The 20,809-nt window shown below is 46.9% G+C and overlaps 9 protein-coding genes across 9 annotated transcripts; 8 read left to right on the top strand and 1 right to left on the bottom strand.

Moving 5' to 3' along the window:
• Positions 1 to 618: 618 nt before the first annotated feature.
• K444DRAFT_608097 (GMC oxidoreductase) lies at positions 619 to 2,837 on the top strand (the record flags this gene model as incomplete). Its single annotated transcript, XM_024879307.1, has 3 exons — positions 619 to 688; positions 744 to 1,933; positions 2,053 to 2,837. The coding sequence occupies exons 1-3, from the start codon at positions 630 to 632 to the stop codon at positions 2,835 to 2,837; spliced, it is 2,034 nt and encodes a 677-aa protein (XP_024742414.1). The 5' UTR covers positions 619 to 629.
• A 778-nt stretch (positions 2,838 to 3,615) lies between these two features.
• On the top strand, positions 3,616 to 4,288 carry K444DRAFT_608094 (uncharacterized protein). Its single transcript, XM_024879306.1, has 4 exons — positions 3,616 to 3,736; positions 3,816 to 3,859; positions 3,949 to 3,974; positions 4,108 to 4,288. Exons 1-4 carry the CDS (start codon positions 3,723 to 3,725, stop codon positions 4,219 to 4,221), a joined length of 198 nt encoding a protein of 65 aa, XP_024742413.1. The 5' UTR covers positions 3,616 to 3,722; the 3' UTR covers positions 4,222 to 4,288.
• On the top strand, positions 4,184 to 5,274 carry K444DRAFT_181860 (DUF803-domain-containing protein). Its single transcript, XM_024870818.1, has 4 exons — positions 4,184 to 4,349; positions 4,400 to 4,560; positions 4,614 to 4,905; positions 4,961 to 5,274. The coding sequence occupies exons 1-4, from the start codon at positions 4,276 to 4,278 to the stop codon at positions 5,121 to 5,123; spliced, it is 690 nt and encodes a 229-aa protein (XP_024742412.1). The 5' UTR covers positions 4,184 to 4,275; the 3' UTR covers positions 5,124 to 5,274.
• A 3,913-nt stretch (positions 5,275 to 9,187) lies between these two features.
• On the top strand, positions 9,188 to 10,736 carry K444DRAFT_650308 (endonuclease exonuclease phosphatase family protein; the record flags this gene model as incomplete). The annotated part of the gene is made up of 4 exons (XM_024885627.1): positions 9,188 to 9,350; positions 9,466 to 9,684; positions 9,718 to 9,724; positions 9,772 to 10,736. 4 exons carry the CDS (start codon positions 9,188 to 9,190, stop codon positions 10,607 to 10,609), a joined length of 1,227 nt encoding a protein of 408 aa, XP_024742411.1. The 3' UTR covers positions 10,610 to 10,736.
• Positions 10,737 to 11,334: 598 nt separating this feature from the next.
• Positions 11,335 to 13,147, top strand: K444DRAFT_650307 (MFS general substrate transporter). Its single transcript, XM_024885626.1, has 6 exons — positions 11,335 to 11,581; positions 11,633 to 11,674; positions 11,729 to 11,963; positions 12,012 to 12,102; positions 12,152 to 12,357; positions 12,593 to 13,147. The coding sequence occupies exons 1-6, from the start codon at positions 11,339 to 11,341 to the stop codon at positions 13,099 to 13,101; spliced, it is 1,326 nt and encodes a 441-aa protein (XP_024742410.1). The 5' UTR covers positions 11,335 to 11,338; the 3' UTR covers positions 13,102 to 13,147.
• Positions 13,148 to 13,267: 120 nt separating this feature from the next.
• Positions 13,268 to 15,562, bottom strand: K444DRAFT_650306 (Metallo-hydrolase/oxidoreductase; the record flags this gene model as incomplete). The annotated part of the gene is made up of 4 exons (XM_024885625.1): positions 13,268 to 13,503; positions 13,583 to 14,304; positions 14,542 to 15,133; positions 15,185 to 15,562. The coding sequence occupies 4 exons, from the start codon at positions 15,560 to 15,562 to the stop codon at positions 13,297 to 13,299; spliced, it is 1,899 nt and encodes a 632-aa protein (XP_024742409.1). The 3' UTR covers positions 13,268 to 13,296.
• Positions 15,563 to 15,963: 401 nt separating this feature from the next.
• On the top strand, positions 15,964 to 17,017 carry K444DRAFT_640388 (uncharacterized protein; the record flags this gene model as incomplete). Its single annotated transcript, XM_024884493.1, has 2 exons — positions 15,964 to 16,167; positions 16,229 to 17,017. The coding sequence occupies 2 exons, from the start codon at positions 15,964 to 15,966 to the stop codon at positions 17,015 to 17,017; spliced, it is 993 nt and encodes a 330-aa protein (XP_024742408.1).
• A 230-nt stretch (positions 17,018 to 17,247) lies between these two features.
• Positions 17,248 to 17,912, top strand: K444DRAFT_608089 (4-carboxymuconolactone decarboxylase). The gene has a single exon (XM_024879305.1). The coding sequence runs from the start codon at positions 17,377 to 17,379 to the stop codon at positions 17,824 to 17,826; it is 450 nt and encodes a 149-aa protein (XP_024742407.1). The 5' UTR covers positions 17,248 to 17,376; the 3' UTR covers positions 17,827 to 17,912.
• Positions 17,913 to 19,250: 1,338 nt separating this feature from the next.
• Positions 19,251 to 20,131, top strand: K444DRAFT_581699 (alpha/beta-hydrolase; the record flags this gene model as incomplete). The annotated part of the gene is made up of 1 exon (XM_024877755.1): positions 19,251 to 20,131. The coding sequence occupies exon 1, from the start codon at positions 19,268 to 19,270 to the stop codon at positions 20,129 to 20,131; it is 864 nt and encodes a 287-aa protein (XP_024742406.1). The 5' UTR covers positions 19,251 to 19,267.
• Positions 20,132 to 20,809: the final 678 nt, after the last annotated feature.

Below are 20,809 nucleotides of genomic sequence, written 5' to 3'. Positions count from 1 at the left end.
CCTGCAGGGTACAGGGGCATCAGCCCGATAGTAAGCGATCGATAGCGGGTCACCCCCGCGCGGGCTCCCCCGTGCCTGGCGAAGTATAGATTGGGATCGACCCTTCTGGTGCTTCAATAATTGAATTGAAGACCATATTAACGTTTGATTTCCCCATATCTCTCAGCCTTTCCGAACTGGGAGATTTCAAACAGTGCCGTGATTCGTGTTGCCCTCGCTGCCAGGATTTGAATCCCCTGGATTGATAAACTCTTCGGGACGATCACTTCTTGATCTGCAACCGCGGGGACGGCTTCAAGATCCCGGAGGCAGTTTCTGCTGTGCAACCCTACTGGGAAATGGTACCTGCATCTACGCTAGTCCACCCTCAGAATTTTCGGTACCACAAGTGCATTTTCGGAGATCTGGGGCGCCAATGTTCAGGGAGCTGCAGGTGACGAATTTGCTCTATGTGGGTCAGGCACGCTGAGAAAGTGTGTTCTTCGTCGTCAAGTTGTTCCTTCACCCTCTTTGTCGAGCGTACTGAGAGAGCGTGCTCTGCCGACCAAGTCATTCACTCTTTGTTAAACGTCTTCACTTCTGCTCGATTGTTAATCTTTAATTCAAATACAACACTGGGTTGGGTCACGATGCTCATCGCATGTACGCTGGGCATTTTGACCAATCTGGCGTGTCTTGTTTTAGCATCGCAAGTAAACCCAGAGAACTGCATCTATGAATTGGTTTGTTCTGATTGCTACTAGTGCTGTCCCGAGATATTCCGAACAAGACTCCTATAAAAATTCCTTCGGGCAACAGAAAGGACAGTCAAAGCCAACTTGGCTTGAAGACTATGAGTATGTGATTATTGGCTCAGGACCTGGGGGTGGACCTCTGGCTGCAAGACTTGCCATCGCCGGTTTCAAGGTGCTTTTGATTGATGCGGGAGATGATCAGGGCTCAAGTTACCAAGAACAAGTTCCAGCGTTGCAGTTGCAGTCTACAGAGTACGGACCGATGAAATGGGACTACTTCGTCAGCCACTATACAGATCAAGCTCGACAAGAAAAGGATTCTAAGATGACATGGAAGACACCTTCAGGAAGTCTCTTTGTCGGAACATCAGCACCGCCTGGTTCAACCCCACTTGGAATTCTTTACCCTCGATCTGGAACCCTTGGTGGTTGCTCGGCTCACAACGCCTTGATTACTATATATCCTCACGAGAGCGACTGGGAAAACATAATGACCGTGACAGGGGACACTTCCTGGGCACCTGCGAACATGAGAAAGTATTTCCAAAGATTGGAGCGCAATGGATACCTCCCCAGCAGTATTGTTGGGCACGGTTACAGCGGCTGGCTTGGGACATCATTGACATCCCTTGCCTTGGTAATTGAAGACCAGAAACTCCTGTCACTCGTTGTCTCGGCTGCAACAGCTATGGGAAAGGGACTTCTTGGACTTCTGGTAGAAACTGTTGTTGGGTTGGGGCAAGTGTTACTCCGCGACATCAATGCTCCAGGGCAGCCAGAGAAAGAAGGCCTATACCAAGTTCCACTAGCAATGTGGAACTCGACTCGCAATGGCCCTCGAAATTTCGTCCTGGATACCGCAAATGCTGTCAATACCGATGGGTTAAGGAAATACAAGCTTGATGTTCGCCTCAACACGCTAGTGACAAACTTAAGGTTCGTTCAAAACGGCACAACTCCGAAAGTTGCTGGTGTCGACTTTTTGGAGGGCGTAAGTCTGTATCGGGCAGACCTTCGATCTGGGTCAGCATCACCTACCGGTTCTGGGAGCGTCAACGCGACACGAGAGGTCATTATTTCAGCGGGCGCTTTCAACACGCCTCAACTTCTGAAGTTGAGCGGGATTGGTCCGGCACAAGAGCTGAGGAAATTCAACATTCCCGTAGTGGTCGACCTCCCGGGAGTAGGCACGAATTTGCGTAGGTTTTGGGGAAGAAATCCATTTCATAATTTTGACTGTCTCATGATATTCCACTGAGACAATGTGTCTTCCCGAAACAATCCCGATAGAGAAATTGCTAACTCACCCTTCACTCAGAGGACAGATACGAAACGACAGTTGTCGGCAAAACCCAAACAGATTTTGTCATCACTTCAAAATGTACCTTCTTACGCACGATGCCCGACCCTTGTCTCACACAATGGATACATGGAATCGATCAAATTACCAAGGGAACGTACGCTACCAACGGAGTTGCCATTGCCGTTGTCAAAAAGTCGTCAGTCGCAGATGGTGACCCTGATCTTCTCATCTCAGGCGCACCAGCATACTTCTCCGGCTATTACCCAGGATACTCAAATATTGCGCTGAAAGATGCTCGGCACTGGGCATGGATCACGCTCAAAGCCCACAGTCGCAACAGTGCCGGCACAGTACAACTACGATCTGCCGACCCACGGGACACACCAATCATCCACTTCAACTCGTTCGACACAGGAGTGACCACAGGTGGCGCTGACGAGAAGGATTTGCAAGCAGTATATGAAGCTATGGAGTACTCGCGTCAAGCTTTCAGGGACCTTATTCCACTAGACGGATCGTTTACTGAAGTTTGGCCGGGACCAAATGTGACGACTGAGGCTGAAATGAAGACGTTCATCAAAGATGAAGCTTGGGGTCACCATGCGAGTTGCACATGTCCAATTGGGGCAGATGGTGACCCAATGGCCGTTTTGGACTCAAGGTTCAGGGTCAGAGGAGTGCAGAGTCTGAGGGTTGTTGATGCCAGCGTGTTTCCGAAGATTCCTGGATTTTACATTGCATTGCCTATCTATATGATCAGTGAGAAGGCTGCAGATGTCATCATACAGGATGCAGCGTGAGAGGAAATGTCCTGCTCAGCTTTGCATTGCATTTCGGGGTGTCAGGATTCCCATAGACTAAGGATTAATTTGCTCTTTCGCTGTTGCAATATTTTATGTGGTTGTTTTAATAATTAATATTATATGGCAATGTCGGAGTTGGTAGTTTGTCGGAGTTGCTGGGTCCGATTTGCTAGTGTAAGTCGGCCCCAGCAAAGCGAGGAATTGCCGACGGGTAATTAGGGGGGCTGGGGGGAGAGTTGCTAACAAGCCCTAATCGTTCGGCGTTTCCCACCTACAATTCGCCTAGCACGCCTTGTAGGTGAGGGATAGCGATACGCACAGAACAGCGATACGCAAATCTGAGATTTGGTGGGAATCTCTCCTTTTCTCCCTTTGAATTCTCACAATGCAGCGTAATAAAATAGTGTCTAAGTTTTGGGAATTGATCCCAAGGTGTAGGCCCTTTAGCTTAGTAAATTTTAAAACTAAAAAAATTAAGGCGTTATTGTAGTGCAAATCTGTCCGATTTGCCCATACAAATTTTGGTGCGATTTGCGTATCGCTGTTCTGTGCGTATCGCTATCCCTCACCTACAAGGCGTGCTAGGCGAATTGTAGGTGGGAAACGCCGAACGATTACCATTAAGACGAGAAGCCACCCCCCGCCGTTGACGCCTTAGCCGATGCCTTTGGGGCTAGGCAATCGCAGGCAAGGTGCTATTTATCCATACCCTGGATGTTAGCCCTTTTGCTGTAAATTTACCTGCTTCAGCCCACTCGTCGCCCACGGCCAGTATGGCGAAACCCTGGTCGCTTCATAGCCGCAGAAGCTCGACCAGAGTGGTCAGACATTCCCGACCCTCCATAGCAAGGCAAAAATAACGACTGCGACCTTTTAGCAAGTATGATCGACGACAAGTGCGTTCTCTTTTCCTCTCTACTGATGCCTGGAGGACATCCCAATGATCTAATCACCCGCGACTAACAACAATCGCAGATTCATTGGCATGACATTGGCCATATTGGCTTCTTGTGCAATTGGTATGGCTCCTTGAGAGCGAGATGTCCCTTTCTGCCCCCAATCTCCAAGCAATCTCAATGTCTTATACTGACATCGGTGTCCTTGCCAGGCTCGAGTTATGTCATTACGAAAACGGTACGCACTCGCTGCCTCTCCTCTACATCTGCGAGCTCCTCAAGGGCCGCGATCAATTCCTTTTCGAATACCGAACAAGCCATAGACTGCAGCATATCATGCAGGATTGATTTCTGATGTACTATTGAAGTAGGGCCTCACACAAGCAGCCGAGCACCTGGCTTTAATGGCGATGGTCACGAATACCTGCGAAGTCCCATTTGGTGGTGTGGAATGCTTACACGTAAGCAAGCATACAGGATGGTGAAGCATTAGGGTCGACAGTGGCTGATACTATGAATCAGTTATTTCTGGGGAGCTCATGAACAGCATAGCTTATGCTTTCGCTCCGGCTGTGCTGGTCACTCCCCTTGGGGCTCTGAGTGTTCTGATATGGTACGATTGACTTGGCTATAAGGGATAATGGATCACTGACAAGCTGGCAGGACTGTGATGGGTGCATATTTCTTGCATGAAGAAGTTCGGACTTTGGGAAGGCTTGGCTGCGCAACATGCCTCTTGGGCTCCATTATGCTCGTATTGCATGCTCCCCCAGACGAGGACATCCAGACGATTGATGAGATCCTCAACTTGGCTATCCAGCCATGTATGTATCACTTCTGCAATCCTCTCAGACTCGAGTCAAACATCTGTTCGCAGTGTTCCTACTTTACTGCTCTCTCGTCACTGGCTTTTCCACGTACATGATCTATGTGGTTGCTCCAAAGTCGGGCAGGACGAACCCACTTGTCTATATCTCGATCTGTTCCTCAGTTGGGTCTATATCAGTCATGGCGGTAAAAGCCTTTTCGATTGCTGCCAAGCTCACAGTTGGAGGAGAGAATCAATTCTCGCGTCCTTCCACTTACGCCTTCTTGATCACTCTTGTTGTGTCTACCTTGACGCAAATGAATTATCTCAATAAGACAGTGGATGAGTTTCCAGCATCACTGTTCGTGTCTCCCATCCAATTTTAACATACCGTATTTCTATACTAATCGACCCAGTATCAATGCTATGTACTATGTTGTGTTCACAACCTGTACTCTCTCCGCATCTTTCATTCTCTACGGCGGCTTCAACACAACAGAAGTCATCACCACGCTCTCTCGTCTGCGGGTTCCTTCTCAACTTCGGCATAGCATTGCTGACACTATCGAAAACGGATGATCAGGCAGGCGACTATACTCTCGGAGATAGCAATATTGGAATTACCAACGCCCCTGCGAGCCCGATCGAAATGCAGAGTTCAGGATACGTTCTTGTCTCTACCACGAGGATACTCGAGACCAGTCGAGAAAGTGAGGATGGCTACAGGAACAGGAGAAGCGTCAACATTCGCTGATACTCAGTGGCGGCAAGAGAAGGACGTCGATCGTGTATAAGCAGATGAATGGTGAAAAGTGGGAGCATACGAGTGGTACATATTACCGTGAGGCAAAATAGCGATATACTGGCGAGCGAATAGACATTAGAAACAAGCGCCAGTCAGTACGTGCATACAACCCTTCATACCCTGCAATTCAGGGGCATTGCCATGCTTGGATGATTTTTGTGAACCATTGGCGCAAGGCCATCTTCGATTCTCAATCCCCCTTGATGCATTTCCTACTTTCATTCTTCATTTCCTCCTCTGCAATGCTAATTCCTTTACTCGCTACTAGTATACGACACCTTACTACGAAGATGGCGGTATAAAGTGACGGGATTACAGGGCATTTGCACAGCAAGTTCACTTTCAGGCTACTTTCTACTACACTCACCCACTAAAGCCCCCTATATTTCCAGGCTACTCTCCCATAAGCACGCTGTAAACTATAAACAAGGGGTACCACACCTTTACGAGCCTAGTATCACAAGTCTGTGTTTTTAGGGCGTTTCGCTAAGAAACGAACCCCATAACAATTTTGGACGCTTTACTTTTATAGTTTGAATTAGTTATAAACGCCTGCTAAACTCATTCTAGCTTCTTTTATCGTGTGCGCTTGAATTATTTAAGGTTTTAATTTGTAGTTGTTGAGAAACTATAAAGTGAAGTGGACGACTTTGGTTTTGTGTGGCCTGAAAACTTCGCTAAAAACACAGACTTACGATACTAGGCTCATTAGAAGGCATATCCCCTGTACTTATAGGGGAAGAGTCGCTAAATGGCCCTATAATAGCTCTCTTATAGCGTCCGAGCGCTAAAGTTACCCCGCCAGCAATACCATAACGATTGAACATCTTCCACGACCTTGTAAATATGTCACAGCCCTCGTTTTAGGGCTTCAGGCCTAGAGTTACATAGCTTGTAGCGGGCGAGGTACCTTAAACCATACCCTTGAGTCCGCTAAGACCCCTACGCGAGCGTAGTGCAATCTTCATATTCCCCTGTGACCGACTAATTTCTTAATTGTCACCTTCCCTATCTTCCCCATATGCTGAATACGCATCCCTCCACACTAATAAGCACCCGCTCTCACAATACCAACAGTCCCACAACGGCATCGAACAGTTAATTAATCCTCTAAGACGGATGTGCACTAGTGCTATACTTCTAGTTCAGGAGGAACCGTTTCTAGGCCCCTTTCTTAAGTTCCACCCCACTTCTGCCGCGTTCTTGAGTACATCTTATTATGGTTCATTCCGCATTCGAAGAGGTGTTATGTTTGAGCTTTTGCAATAATATAATACTGCTTTACGTCTTTTATATTTACAAGTGCAGCTAGTGGGAATCTAATAGATTATTAATCATTTAAAATTACAACCGGTGCAATATCTGGTGTGCAAATATTGCTATTGGCAATTTTTTGCGACTCAAAGGACTTAGAACAATCCGGCTTATGTAAGGATACTAATTACAGAACTATGGAAGTTGGCCTTATTATTAGCTCTACTTATAGGATAAACTCTAATATTACTAGAAATTTACTTCCTTTCTATACTCTATAAATTAAGAAAGACAAGGCTACTGCCCTTCAAGTATAGCAAAGGAGAATAATCGTAAATTAATTACGTTAGTTCAGAAGACTGGCAGGGAATTTGAGAGAGCGAAGAAGAGCTTAGCTATTGAGCAAGCACGTGGGGATAAAGAATTAGCTGATCAAGAGACACGAGGGTAGCAAAAAGGGCTAGGGTAACTATCAAAGCGCCTAAACGTAGTAGGATGCATGTATAGTAAAGCTTGATTTGAGTAAAGTATCTTAATATACACTGGTTTTGCTATGCCTGAGACTTCAATATTGCCCGATTAACTAATCGGGACCTAGTGTAGAGCCCGAATCGTAATCCACCCCCTATTAACCAATCAGGCGCTACGATTGGTCAATCGGGAGCCCGATTTATCAATCGCCCGCATTGATGAACCGGGGGGGATCACATCCCGCTGCGAATGCTAACGACGTTTTGATGAAACAATTGACCAAGTACGGGATCGAGATTCCTTTCGTGGGAAGTAACACGACCACCCTAGCCAAGTTCTTCACGACGCACCAGACGACGGACATTATGGAGAGGTAGTCTATGAACAGTGGTGCAGGACCCGTTTCAGAGAGGATGCTCCCAGAATCAACAAATGATCCTGTACCAATTGCACCGCCTGTTTCCCGTCAGTGCTGGATAGTTGGAGGTGAGAATTTGTCCTATATCAAGGGCTACTGTAGAAATTAGATGTGCCGGCTTTTGAGACCACGTTCGAGCTGCTTTTGTGGATCTGGAAGACTGAACTCCGGATTCGTCTTCTTTTCTTTGAATCCACGCTCGCCTTGGGTTCAATAATCCCATCCATGATTTTCCTTTTCTTTTTCACCGTGGTCAATAGCACGATGACAAAATGGTGTATTTCACGGTAGGGTATAGTCTTCAACTCAGTGGAGGTGATGTTGAAAGAAATAGGTGTTATTAAACGTATTTTCCAGTCGCATAGACGCGGTTCAAGACCTGATAGAATAACTGAAAGTTGATGGAATAGAAGTCGCCATTAGATCTATTGAGCAATGGCGTCCGTTATGGCTCGTAGTTCAGTGGAGGTTATAGCGATCAATGCTGAGTAATTTTTGAGCCGGCTCTACTGACCTTAATATTTCGAGAAACCTTTCTTCAGTGCGACCCCAAAATTCAATGTTTCAAAGGTAAATTCTCCTGTCTTTGTAAAATACCACCAGGGACTTTTATAGCTCGTGATCTTTCAGGTGGTTTTCTTTACATGTTCCTTCAGTCACGAGCCGTTCGGGTAACATAGATCACGCCACAAACGCCTGTCCCCGCGTTCAACGAACCCCCCTTGGTGGGGTTTAGCCCGTCTTTCGCATTCCTCCTTGAACACCACAAGACTTGAAAACCTTTATGCCGAGTTGCTTGTCAGAGATAACTTTCCCTCGCCTCATATTTGTCGATTTTATAAGGAAGTTTTACTGAGCTTCCTGCTGCTTGTCTTCGAAGGTGAGCTCAAGAAACGACCTTATCTTTCACTTCCCCCCCCTATGTTTTGTGTTTCTTAAGAAAATCTTTGTTGGATGGCATTTTTAAAATGGACTCACCCGCATATTGAATTGAAATCTCGATCAAACTGTCCAGGGGTACGGAATTGTTGAACTGTTCAATCAGGATGTCCACGTGATTTTTCACGCGGAACTTTATTCATAAAGAATTCCAAACATATAATTATTACTACTTAAGCTTCTTGATCCGTCAAGTTCGCATTCTGAATGCTTCTTCCATTCAAACCAACACGTGCAAATGTCTGATATACATCTCTATAGACCGCGGCCATTCTTTCGGGGTGCGGGCTTGGCAACATCTTGGCAGGAACTGCCCCTCATTTTTGATCTTTTCTAGAAGTTTGCTCCGAAATTCTCTTATATTTAAGTTTCAAAGCACTCCAATGAAGGCAAGTGATTTCCACATCAGTGCCGGAGTAGAAGTATTCAGCAGCCTTGGCTGCTGGATCACTGCCGATACGTTAGGTACGGCAATACAATAGTAATTACTGGCGGATTGGAGCCGCGCTTGATCGTTTCCTCCCGGCACTAGCTCCGAGTTGAGATCCAGATCCGATCTATTTGCAAATGATACCGCGATAGCGTGGATCATGTGCCAGAAGGTCCTGAGAAGGGAAACCACGGGGTTGTGAAGTGCAAAAATCATGATCGTCCTCATTTCCGATGCGTCATTCGAGAACCCAGGTTTCTATAACTCCCTGCAGGTTCTTCTTAAAGCGAAGAAAATCAACAAACCTCAACGTTCTTTCGATAACCATGGCTCTTCTCTTCAGCCTTGCAGCAGTGGCTGCTACGCTCTCCTCCTCGGTCTCAGCAGCAGCCACGAGTGGGGATCTCAACATCCTGTCATTCAACGTCGCTGGACTTCCTGCCATCCTGAACGACAATGCCGTTCCTGGCGATAAGGCAACGAACGCTGGTACAATCGGTTCATTGTTCGCAAAATATGATTACGACGTTATCCACGTCCAAGAAGATATGTGCCCATTAAAACCCCTTTTCAATCACGTGACGGGCCAAAACTGACTTCCAAGAACACTTCAACTATCATGCATATATTTACGCCACGGATGACCATTCATACCGCACCGCAACTTCCGGTGGCGCGGCCATCGGCTCCGGGCTCAACACGTTGTCGAACTTTGACTGGATCGACTTTGCTCGCGAGAAATGGGGCACGTGCTCCGATGCGTCAGGAGCTGACTGCTTGACACCGAAAGGCTTCACATTCATGCGCCTCATTGTTGAAGAAGGTGTTTATATTGACTTCTACAATCTCCACGCAGATGCCGGGTTCGTCGTACCTCCCCAAATTTGGCTAATATGCTCATTCTTTCCAGAACCGAAGCTGGAGACGAGGTAGCACGTGCTGCGAATCTCCAGCAGGTAGCAGACTACATCGATACCTGGTCCATCGGAAACTCGGTAGTAGTCTACGGAGACACCAACTCGCGCTACACCCGCTCCGCAGACGGTATCACCGTCTTCGAAACCCAAAATGGCCTAACTGATGGTTTCGTCCAGCTCGAGAAGGGAGGCGTGAACCCCACCGTCGAGACGATTTGCGACAACCCTTCCTTAATCAACACTTGTGAGACCGTTGACAAAGTCCTCTACCGTGGCTCTAAGCAACTTTCCCTCGAGGCTACATACTTCAACTACGAGTCCTCGAAATTCTTGCAATCCGATGGCAGCATCCTGAGTGACCACAACCCCATTACCGTCAACTTCACCTGGGCCGTCAGCAGCACACGCCGCCAATCAGGCTTCTGGGGCGGACCCCACGGAAACTGGTTCAATGACCTCGAGTCTCTTCCCGCCACCCCAAAAGCCTCTGTCTTATCCTTCCGTGGCGGCTCCCGTTTGGACTCAGTCGGATTGACTCTCACTTCCGGAACGACGCTCACCCACGGTGGCACGGGTGGTACAGCTGCGAGTCTCACGCTTGGAAGTTCTGAGTATTGGGTTACCGCAAAACTCTGCCAGGGCCAGAAGAGCGGCCAGACGAGGAATTTTTATATTCTAGCTACGACGAGCCTGGGGAGGACGCTGGCGGCTGGCACAAGCACGAGTGATTGTGCTACATTTTCGGCGCCGAGTGGGTGGCAAATTGTTGGGTTCATGGGGCAGGATGGGGATGAAATGGATCAGTTGGCTTTTATCTATGCGCCGAAGTAGATTCCATTGTCTGAGGTATTTTCTTGCCTTAGGTAGTAGACGGAGCGCTAGGAGGAATGTTCATAATTCCGATTAATTTTAATGCTTAAATAGGGGTTCGCTTAACATTTCTCGCCTCCCTTTTCATGGCAGGTGGCTGAGGAACCGGGAGAGGGGTGTGATGCGGAGAAAAGTTAACTCTTTTAGACATATCAAACAGCTACAAAAAGACCAACAATACCTTAACACGACTCCTTCTTCTTCAGGTCAGATCAAGTGACTTCCACGGCTTATTTTCCCCCTTCGGTTCAATTCCTGCAAAGCGTCGGCTTTCGGGCCTCGCCCCGAAGGCACAGCTTCTTCCCCTCAGTTCCATGTCGATCACTCTGGTAAGCACAAACATACCCCCGTCGTTGGAGAACTTTCCCCAGGGCGCATCCAAGCAGCCGTCTGACGTCGTGGGAATTGAAAAGTGGGATGGATGGAATCGTGGGCCTGAGACTTGCACTGCTTATTCCCGGGCTTCAGAAATGGCCGACTTGAAAGAAATTGGAATACCAGGATCTTTCTGATATTTCCCCGCAACGTAAGATTCACCTCACTTTTCTTTACCCCAAAATTGGTGCTCGAATCAGGCCCTGGCATAAAAAAGCCTGATGTTCGAGGACTCATAATAGACGCAGATCGCTGCATCTCTGCCAAACTCGACGCCAACAAAGGTCACTCTTCGTCTAGATTAATTAATTCAAGATGGCTTCATCCATAACCGAAGAGAAGGCTCAAGACAGCTTCACCGAAGATGTCGAGCAAGAAACTCCGGAGTCAATTGAGTACAAGAAGAAAGAGGCGAAGCTTCTTCGAAAGCTGGATTTGTTCATCGCACCTGTCATGATGATGTTGATGCTCATCAGCTATCTTGACAGAGGTAACATTGGGTTCGCGGCAACACAGGGAATGATTATGGATATTGGGTTGAAAGGCTCGGAACTAAATGTTTATTCCCTTACATGAAACCTCTTCTAACATACTAATCTTGTTTTCTAGACCGCGGTTTCCGTCTTTTATATCTTCTACATTCTTGCAGAGGTAAGCCAATGGTGAGCTCCGGACCACGTCCTCTCCGGCTAATAAACGCATCAGTTCCCAACATCAATCCTCGTCAAACGCCTCCAATTCAATCGAGTCATCCCCTTCATTACCTTCTGCTGGGGCATCGTTTGTCTAAGCACCGGATTCGTCAAGGGATTTTCGTCTCTGGTTGTGACCCGTATTTTCCTCGGATTCTTCGAGGGGTGTCTCTTCCCCTCCATGACGTTGCTCCTATGCAATTGGTACAAGCGAGAAGAACTTGCTATACGAGTTGCTTACCTATTTAGTAAGTGCCCATGTCTCTCACTTTAGTTTCTGTTTAACGATGACTTAGTTGCTTCGGCCTTGTCAGGAGCCTTCGGCGGTCTGCTAGCCTGGGCAATTTTGCACATGGACGGCGTGGCCGGCTACCCGGGGTGGCGCTGGTAACTCTCACACCCTGCTCTATAAATATTTTGTCTTACAGATCTACAGGCTTTATATTCTTGAAGGCATCATCACCGTAGTGTGGGCGGCGATGTGCATCTTTCTAGTCCCGAAGAATTACCAAACAGCTTATTTCCTGAACGACGAAGACAAAGCACTCATGAAGCACCGTGCTGAGCTTGCTGAGTCATATAGTGGCGGCACTGGGCACTACAACATGAAAGATATCAAGGAGGCTGCCAAGGACCCCAAGAGTTGGGGCCATGGGGTGATTCAGATCGCTGTGGTCACCATTCTCTACGGTTTGTAGATCCTACCAACTATAACTTTGTCCACTTGCTAACTTGAAGCCTAGGTTTTGGAACCTTCTTACCAATTATCATTAAGAATGGCTTCCACTATTCCACTGTCCAGTCTCAATACCTCGTGATTCCAGGTATGTACTCCTCAACTCGATCATCTTTGTCCACAATCACTAACCAAACACAGTCAACCTCTGGGGAGCGATCGTTTATGCAATCGGCGCGTACATCTCCGACAAATACAACGCCCGTTTCTTCACCATAGTCGTCTGCGCTCCGGTCGGCATAGCCGGATACGCAATCCTCCTCTGTGATGTCTCTGCGGGCGTCCGTTACTTCGCCACCTACCTGATCGCCACGGCCTGCTTCCTTTGCACGGGAACTAATATCGCGTGGCTTTCCGGAAACTGCGCTCCTGATGGAAAACGTGCCGCAAGTTTAGGAATCTTGCTCGCTCTGACGAATATTGGTGGGGTGGTGAGTGGGCAGATTTATCAGACGAAGGCGGCGCCAAAATATACTTTGGGCCATTCTTGGAGTTTGGGGTGTTTGGCGTTCGCGTGGATTGGGTGGTGGATTGTTAGGTATATGTATGTGAAAAGAGAAGCAGGGAAGAAGAAGTTTATTGCCGAGGGCTATGTAACTCCAGCTGGAGAATACACTGACAGGTCCCCTGGGTTCAAGTATCAGTTCTAGTTGAAGATGCGTTTAAGGGTAAGAGAAGTACTCAGCTGTTTTACGCCAGTCCGTTTGCTCAATTTATATACAAAGACTTGAAACGTTCAAAAATTATTTTTCTTTGAAGTTACAATACTTTTCTGCGAGTTTTTAAGTTCACTTATTGGTGGGATTTCCTTTGGATGGAAAGCATGGTTTAGTTTCGTCTACAACTTAAGCTTTGCCAGTTGTGTACTGGTCAAGAATCGGAGTCGCTACCTCCAAAGTATGAATACTCAACAACGTCGCAATCTCAAGCACCTCCATGATCTCCTCGGGAGTTGCCCCATACCCTAACGCATTCCTCATATGCAGCTTAAGTCCAGGCTGGTAAAGGTGCGTCGCCGCGACATCGAAGGCACAGTAAATCAGTTCTTTAACCTGACATCTCCCATTAGCATTCATCTCCCCCTTTCGCCCTCCTTACCCCAAAACTAAACAAGACGGGAATGTTGCATACCTTTGGTTCCAGCACTCCACCCCCTGTCCGATCCCCTTTAACATCCTTAACCCAAGGAACAGTCGAGAACTCCAAATAAGCCCCAAAAAACTCCGGATCCAACCTGAGAAAGTCTTCCCAGAATGTATGCCAATATCCCCTCTTCTCCGTAAACTCCTCTCTTAATTTCTTCCTCATCTCATCTTCCTCTGCTTCGAGATAGCTTTCGTATCCGCCAAGTTCACGCATCACCTCGCAGAGCATTGGGACGCCGATATTGCATGCGTGGATTCCCAGCGTGCTTGTCAACTCGAGAACTTCCATGATTTCCGCTTGGGAGGCTCCGTTTTTGATGGCTTCTTTAATGTGGTCGTGGATTCCTGGTATGTACAGGTGTGTTGATGCGCTGTCGACGGAAAGTGCGATGAGGGATTGGATTTTGGGGGAGAGATGAGACTTCTTTTTTGGGACGGAAGACATGTGGAGACTGGCTTTCAGCATTTCTGGGGATAGTTTCAATAGAGACTCGCAGCCTTCAGTCCAGGAGGAGGGCCCCAGGGTGGAGGTGTATTTTTCTTTTAGGGAGGTTTGGTCTGGGGTTAGGGAAGTCATTTTCAGGTTGTTTTGATAGGTGTGCAGAAGGGGAACGAATGTTTTGGTGAGGAAAGAAGATACCGTTGGCTTGTATGGCGAGTATGTATTGGGTGGTTTCAATGAAGTGTTGTGAAAACAAGGGGGGGTTTCTCGGCTGTTTGTTTGCGAACTCAAGGTGGGGTAGTCTGCGGGGTAAATTATGTGGGTTCCCCGAAGAACACCAACGTTACAAGTTGATGCCTTGGGATATTGTTGATTTCAAGCAAAAACAGGATCATATATTTGATAGGTTTGTGAAATATGTATATGCACATAACCAAATCCCCCTCAACTTTAATACAACCAAGTACAGCAAGCCCTCCTCTTCCCTCTCCTGCCCTCCTCACCCCAAAACCTCCCCTCATTCTTCGAATCCTGCTCCCACTCCACATCATGCGCAAAAATAACCTCAACCCCTCTCTCTTCCAACTCACCTATTGTCTTAATCATCTCCTCCGCCTTCTCTCGATTCGCGTGAATACAGCACGTAATGCCCTCCGCATCTTCCCAAGTCCCAATCTGTTTCTCCTTTCGCATGATCCTCCGATCGTGACATGCATCACCTGCGAGGTAGACGTATGAATTGGGTGAAGTGCGCGCGAGCAGGTTGATGTGGCCTGGCAAGTGCCCTGGCGCGTCGACTATGTAGAGGCTGCCGTCAAGGAAGATGTCCATTACATGGGGGAGGTTGAGGTGGGCAGTCCATGGCTGGTAAAAATCTGGCGTGCTTGTTTTCTTATCTACGCCATCTTGTGGTGACTGTGAGTTTGGGTTTGAGAGCTCGATCGTCCTTGATGGTGGCAGGAGATCGGCTTCGAAGAAGGAATGGCCACCGCGGAGGGAGGTTGATGTTCCTTGGAGGAGAGAGGCCGCCCCTGAACCGACTACGAATGTACTTTTATCGAAATCTCGCGGTTCACCGATGTGATCCCAGTGTATCTGTGTAAAGTATCAGTAAACTCCTAGAGGAGAAGAGTTGGCGTTCGTTACATGAGAGTAAACAACAAAATCAATATCCTCCGGCGTCAGCCCCCCAGCAGCTAGACTCTTCACTACATCCGGGTTTGTTGAAATCGGTCTTCTCGTCGCAGCATGCTGTTGTATCGGCCTTGAATATCTCTCCAGATCCCTCCTCAGCCCAAGGTCGAATACAATTCTCGTCTTCTTCCCAGTTTCCGAGTTTTCATGATGGATGAGAAATGATAGTGATGGCACAGTGCTTCGTGCTGTATCTGAAGCTGGAGATACGAAGTGCCATTCAGGCAAAGTGAGGTGGCCTGCTGAAAGGGCGTGTACTTGGACTGTTGCGAGTGTAGTGTTTAAAGGGGGAGAAGGTGGGGCCGTTTGTTTGACGAAAATTGAGGACATTTCTCCCCCCTGAATAGAATCGAATTTGAGAACTCGAATTCAAGAAATGAAGAAGAAGAACAACATCAAGGAAGCACGATTATTGCACACAATAAGCTTGTTTAGGAAGGTGCTCGGGATCATGTCTCCTAGAGTTTGATGAGCCTCACTCGGGTTGAAGGGGTTGGGGTAAGTTGATTTGGTGGTTGGGTTCCCCGCACTCTAAAAGTAATATACCCGGGATTGCCTGGTGGGGTCATGCCGATCTTCCTCAAATTAACTTGAACACTTAGATGTCGGTCCAAACCGGACTATGACTACCTTTTGTGAATTGTTTGAAGTTAGCTTGTTCGATTGTTTATAAATCCTTTTTTTTTTTTTTTGGATTGTGAAGTGATTGGGTGGACTCACTTTCTGGTAATATGTCCTTCGAGTACAGATCCGTAGGCTTCATCGGCCTGGGGGCGATGGGAAAACCAATGGCAGAACACCTAGCAAAGAAACTTCCGTCAGAGACACTTATTTATGTTTTCGATGTTGTGCAAGCCGCGATAGACCAGTTATGTACAGAGTTTCCAAACAAGGTGGTCAAAAGTGCCAACGCAAAAGATCTTGCTGAGAAAAGCGTAAGAGTCGCCACCGATCCCCACATCAGCAAACATAAGAAACTAACAGAAATTTTAATAGGATATCATCGTAACAATGGTTCCAGAAGGAGCACAAGTCAAATCCGTGTATCTCGACCCTCAAACCGGAATCTGTTCAACAGATGTCTCGAAAAAGCTGTTAATCGACTGCTCAACCATTGATACCGCAACGAGTCTCCTCGTCAAGGACCACATTTACCAAAACTTCCCTACGGCCTCATTCTACGATGCCCCTGTTAGTGGAGGTGTTGTTGGCGCTGTCAAGGGAACGATTGCCATTTTCCTCGGGTGCTCAGAGAGCGATACGAACCTGCCTCGACTTACTCACTTGCTTCAAATGATGGGGAAAAGCGTTATTCCTTGCGGCGGACCCTCACTTGGCCTCGCAGCAAAGCTCTCCAATAACTACCTCTCCGGAATAATCGCCATTGCTGCCTCCGAAGCATTCGACATGGGCATGCGCTCAGGTCTCGACCCTCGCGTGCTGCAAAAGGTTTACGCCGCAGGTACTGCGCAGAATACGATTTGTGATAAATTTACTCCGGTCCCCGGAGTGTATGCCGAGGCGCCCAGTAGTAATGAGTATAAGAATGGGTTTAAGGTGCAGCTTATGAGGAAAGATTTTGGGCTGGCGGTCGATATGGCGAGGAGAGTGGGTTCAAGGAATGTCCTTGGAGAGGTTGGACTAAAGACTTATACTGATGCGATGAATGACCCGAGGTGTAGAGATTTGGATTCGAGGGTTATTTATAGATTTTTGGGTGGGAATGAGGACTGGAAGGGGAAAGATGGGATAGACCACTGGGACCTTCACCATCAAAGAACTTAGCATTATAAGACTTCTTTTGATCCAACCTCTTGTTCGCAACGCGGACGCCACAATTCTCAACTTTAGATCTGCAGAATTCCATGCTCCGCTGCTCTCTAAGTTCCATCTTCCTCGGCAACAGTGACAGTCCCGAAATCGGTTGGAGAAGTGGGGCAGGAGGGGCTTCCCCAAGTCAACTTCGAGTACTGGAAAGGTTGACCAGCTCTTTCTCAACTTTTCTTCTCAAACATATTTTCTGAGAATATTCTCTCCCCATCTCTGAATGCCCAAGAAAACTTTCCAATTCATTTGACAACCCTTTCTTTGATCCCAACTACCAACTCTCATTAATCAACGTCATAAACTTCACCTCCGCAAAAATGGCAACCGACCCCAAGTTTGACACCTTCCACAAGGAACTCTTCGAAGAAGGGCTCAAAATGCGCCGTAGCGTTGTGGGCGACGAATATGTGAACCGCGCCCTCGCAAACGGCAATACAGAGTTCTCGCGCCCGGCTCAAGAATTCGTCACAGAATGGTGCTGGGGGACATGGACACGACCTGGGCTCGATAAGAAGCAGCGCAGTCTGATGAATATTGGTATCCTGATGGCGCTGAATCGGACTCCCGAGCTCGCGGTACATATACGTGGTGCGAGGAACAATGGTCTGACGGAGCTGGAGATCAGGGAGGCGATTCTGCATGCTACGACATATCTTGGAGTGCCGGCTATGGTGGAGGCGATTAAGACTGCAGAGAAGGTGTTGGATGAGATGGCGGAGAAGGGAGAGAAGCCCAGAGAGTTGGGGAATAAGGTTTCAACTGCATAAGGGCGACTGGACGGAACACATGATGAAGTTCACTGACTTACCTGATACACTTTAAAACCATATGAGTTCAATCAATGACACGTTGCATCACATAATATCATTGTCGCTATGGCGGGTGCTGAAAAGAATTGTGGATGTCTGCAATAAGTAAGTGGAAGAGATATATATATATATATATATATATATATTACCTCTAGATCCTGATTTCCTGGATTTTCGTAAACACATTCTCGATGAACCTTACTCCGATTACAACACTATCTTGGTCCGTCCATGCAACCGACAATTTTCCTTTTTCACCGGTTCCATTTCCAGAATCGAGACATCGAAGACAAAATAGCACGATGTCCGCGTAACGTCTACCTAAGCGAGGAGGCAATTCGTTGGCAGCGAGATAATCGAGCCTCTGTTTCTTCTTTTCTGCAGCTGAGAGTAGATATCGAGAACACTAAGTTTGACTGAATCAAGAATATCACTTGGAGTTGGGAGATTGGAATCAGACCCAGAATCTTCGAGTGTGCGTGAGGTCCAGAGTCCGATATCGAGTAGAACGATGCCAATGCTGTAAATCTCGGGTTATACACGGTAGTCAATTTCTGGTTGTGTGCCTTGGCGCGAAGGATATACGTCTCAATCAGAGCTGTTATTTGTGAGCCACTTGGGGAAATGGAGTACACTGTAAATATTGTGGTTCCAAAAGTCATGCCCTGAAAGAATAGTATCGCCGTCCTCGAGTCGGAATTGCTTAATCCGGAAAGCAACAGTGCTCTAATATTTGAGTATTCGTAATTATAATTTTATATCAAGCCTTCAAGGTTAAGACTAAGTAAAGAGTATAAATTTTAGGTTACTTAATAATTAAAAAGAGAGGTCTCATATACTAATTTTAATAAAAAAAACTGAGCTTTATTAATTATATATATATTTAAGTACTTTTAAAAATATACTTATCAAATCAAACTCTCTTACTTAAATAAATACCTTAACTTAAGTTTAAATTATTTTAAATACTTTATTGTTATACTTAAATTAATTTATAAATACAATTTCACAGCGCGTGCTTGTACTTATTTAAGTAAGTTTTGGTAAGGACAAGCGCCCTCCACGTGACGTGCGAAATCAAGCGGGTTTCGTAGCGGTTTTTTTTTAGCGAGGATCATAAGTTTTAAATACGTATCGATTCCCCGCTAAGAAATGAGTTACTCAGTCTATTTTAAAATCCCATTTAGCGCCACACACACACACACACACACACAAATTATATATTCCGTAGAGTTCGCATTTCCTTTCCTATCAAACTCTTCGTACAACTTGCATCTTTCAACGTCAAACATCATAATTTCACCAACGCAGCAACATCGCTCTTAGCTCCCAGAAATCAGTGTGTCGGAGGTCTCGGCAAAATCTATTGGCTCGGAGGCAACAGGCCTCCAAATTCATCATGGAGAACACCGCACACATCGTCACCCCTCGTGGGGATCATACCCAAACGATCATATTACTCCACGGCCGGGACAGTATTGCATCGGAATTCGCGGAAGAATTCTTCGAGAGTCAGGCGTCAGACGATCGTACCCTACCAGAAATATTTCCCACAACAAGATGGGTTTTCCCGACTTCGAAGATCCGGAACTCGGCACGCTTTGAAGCTCCGATGTCTCAATGGTTTGATATGTGGTCGGTGGAAAATCACTTGGAAAAGAATGAGATTCAGATTGATGGATTGAGAGAAAGTGTTAAGGAGGTTCTTGATCTTATTCGGACTGAAGCTGCATTGATCTCACCCGACCAAATTATCCTCGGCGGGATCAGTCAAGGATGCGCTACTGCAATACACACCTTGCTGTACGGCGGAATACGGCTCGGTGGGTTCATTGGACTTAGCAGCTGGCTTCCATTTGAGCCAGAAATCGCCACAACTAGGGCAAACGACAAGGCATGGAGTATGGTTGGGAACAGACTGCACTACAGCCACAAGATGCTCAACACACCCACAGATCAAGCCAAGACGGCATCAGTGCTTTCGGACTTTAGCTCCACTTCCGTGCTCGAGACCCCGGTCTTCTTATCACACTCCCAGGACGACGATGTTGTTCCTATTGCCAATGGAAAGAAGTTATCCACGACATTGGAACAACTTGGCATGGCGGTTTCGTGGAAACCGTACGAAGATGGAGGACACTGGGTCAATGAACCTCAAGGAGTGGATGACATCGTATCATTCATTCGTGTCGTCGAGTCCAGCAAAAACGCATGGAGGGAGAAATTCAATCCCTTCGAAAGTGCAAACAGTAAAATACAGTAGATCCTAGGAAGCCCTTCTACTCCCTGATATCATAATGAAGTGTAACCTGAGCATACTTTAGGGCTTCCAGCACCACCTCAGCTCGAGTTAAAAGTATGAAAAATAGGTAAAGACTCCACTAGAGAGTAAACCTCTGGTTTCAGAGCCTTAATCAATTATTGAGCCCGATGAGTTAAAGTAACGTCGCTGATGATTCCAAGCGCCGGGAGGATGGCGCGCTCTATCTTGTGCCAAGAGAAGAGCTGCGGGTACTATTGTTCTCTGATATGTTAATATTCGATACCGAATTGGAAGGAGAGTCTGTAGCTGTTAATGTACAGCTTGTGAAAAGAATTGAAATGAAGCAGAATTTTATGAGCAAAATTTGGCCTCAGCAATTCCGAATTCGAGTTAATGCAGTCTTAACAGGTCTTCTTCACCATTACACTCGTTGACATACATCATCTCTTTATTAATCATACTGAGCCTCACGATCTCGCCATAAGAATATTGAAGTACAGTACATCTTGTGCCTAGAATCGAGGAATGAATGTTTCGCTCCGCCATCGGAATGTGACGTATAGAATGTGACGTCTTTAAGCCCCCCTGTTGGCACCCCACTTTCCCCGCACTGTCTGCGCCAAGCCTGAAAGTCCCCGCGGGCCCGCTTTTCCTGCAATCTCCTCTTTTCAGCTCATC

This window comes from Hyaloscypha bicolor (assembly GCF_002865645.1).
Source record: "Hyaloscypha bicolor E unplaced genomic scaffold K444scaffold_16, whole genome shotgun sequence".
Taxonomy (NCBI): Eukaryota; Fungi; Ascomycota; class Leotiomycetes; order Helotiales; family Hyaloscyphaceae; genus Hyaloscypha; species Hyaloscypha bicolor.
The sequence above is the reverse complement of the archived record's forward strand: the minus strand, read 5'-3'. Positions and strand labels throughout refer to the sequence as shown.

What these genes read in the sequence shown, in the direction of transcription:
- K444DRAFT_608094 (XM_024879306.1), top strand. An exon ending in ATTGGCTTCTTGTGCAATTG is followed by an intron (nt 3,860 to 3,948) that starts GTATGGCTCCTT and finishes TGTCCTTGCCAG; the next exon opens with GCTCGAGTTATGTCATTACG. An exon ending in GTTATGTCATTACGAAAACG is followed by an intron (nt 3,975 to 4,107) that starts GTACGCACTCGC and finishes CTATTGAAGTAG; the next exon opens with GGCCTCACACAAGCAGCCGA.
- K444DRAFT_181860 (XM_024870818.1), top strand. Translation starts at nt 4,276, where the DNA reads ATGAACAGCATAGCTTATGCTTTCGCTCCGGCTGTGCTGGTCACTCCC. An exon ending in GCTCTGAGTGTTCTGATATG is followed by an intron (nt 4,350 to 4,399) that starts GTACGATTGACT and finishes ACAAGCTGGCAG; the next exon opens with GACTGTGATGGGTGCATATT. An exon ending in GATGAGTTTCCAGCATCACT is followed by an intron (nt 4,906 to 4,960) that starts GTTCGTGTCTCC and finishes TAATCGACCCAG; the next exon opens with TATCAATGCTATGTACTATG.
- K444DRAFT_650307 (XM_024885626.1), top strand. Translation starts at nt 11,339, where the DNA reads ATGGCTTCATCCATAACCGAAGAGAAGGCTCAAGACAGCTTCACCGAA. An exon ending in TCTTCTACATTCTTGCAGAG is followed by an intron (nt 11,675 to 11,728) that starts GTAAGCCAATGG and finishes TAAACGCATCAG; the next exon opens with TTCCCAACATCAATCCTCGT. An exon ending in GGCTGCCAAGGACCCCAAGA is followed by an intron (nt 12,358 to 12,592) that starts GTTGGGGCCATG and finishes AACCAAACACAG; the next exon opens with TCAACCTCTGGGGAGCGATC.
- K444DRAFT_608089 (XM_024879305.1), top strand. Translation starts at nt 17,377, where the DNA reads ATGGCAACCGACCCCAAGTTTGACACCTTCCACAAGGAACTCTTCGAA.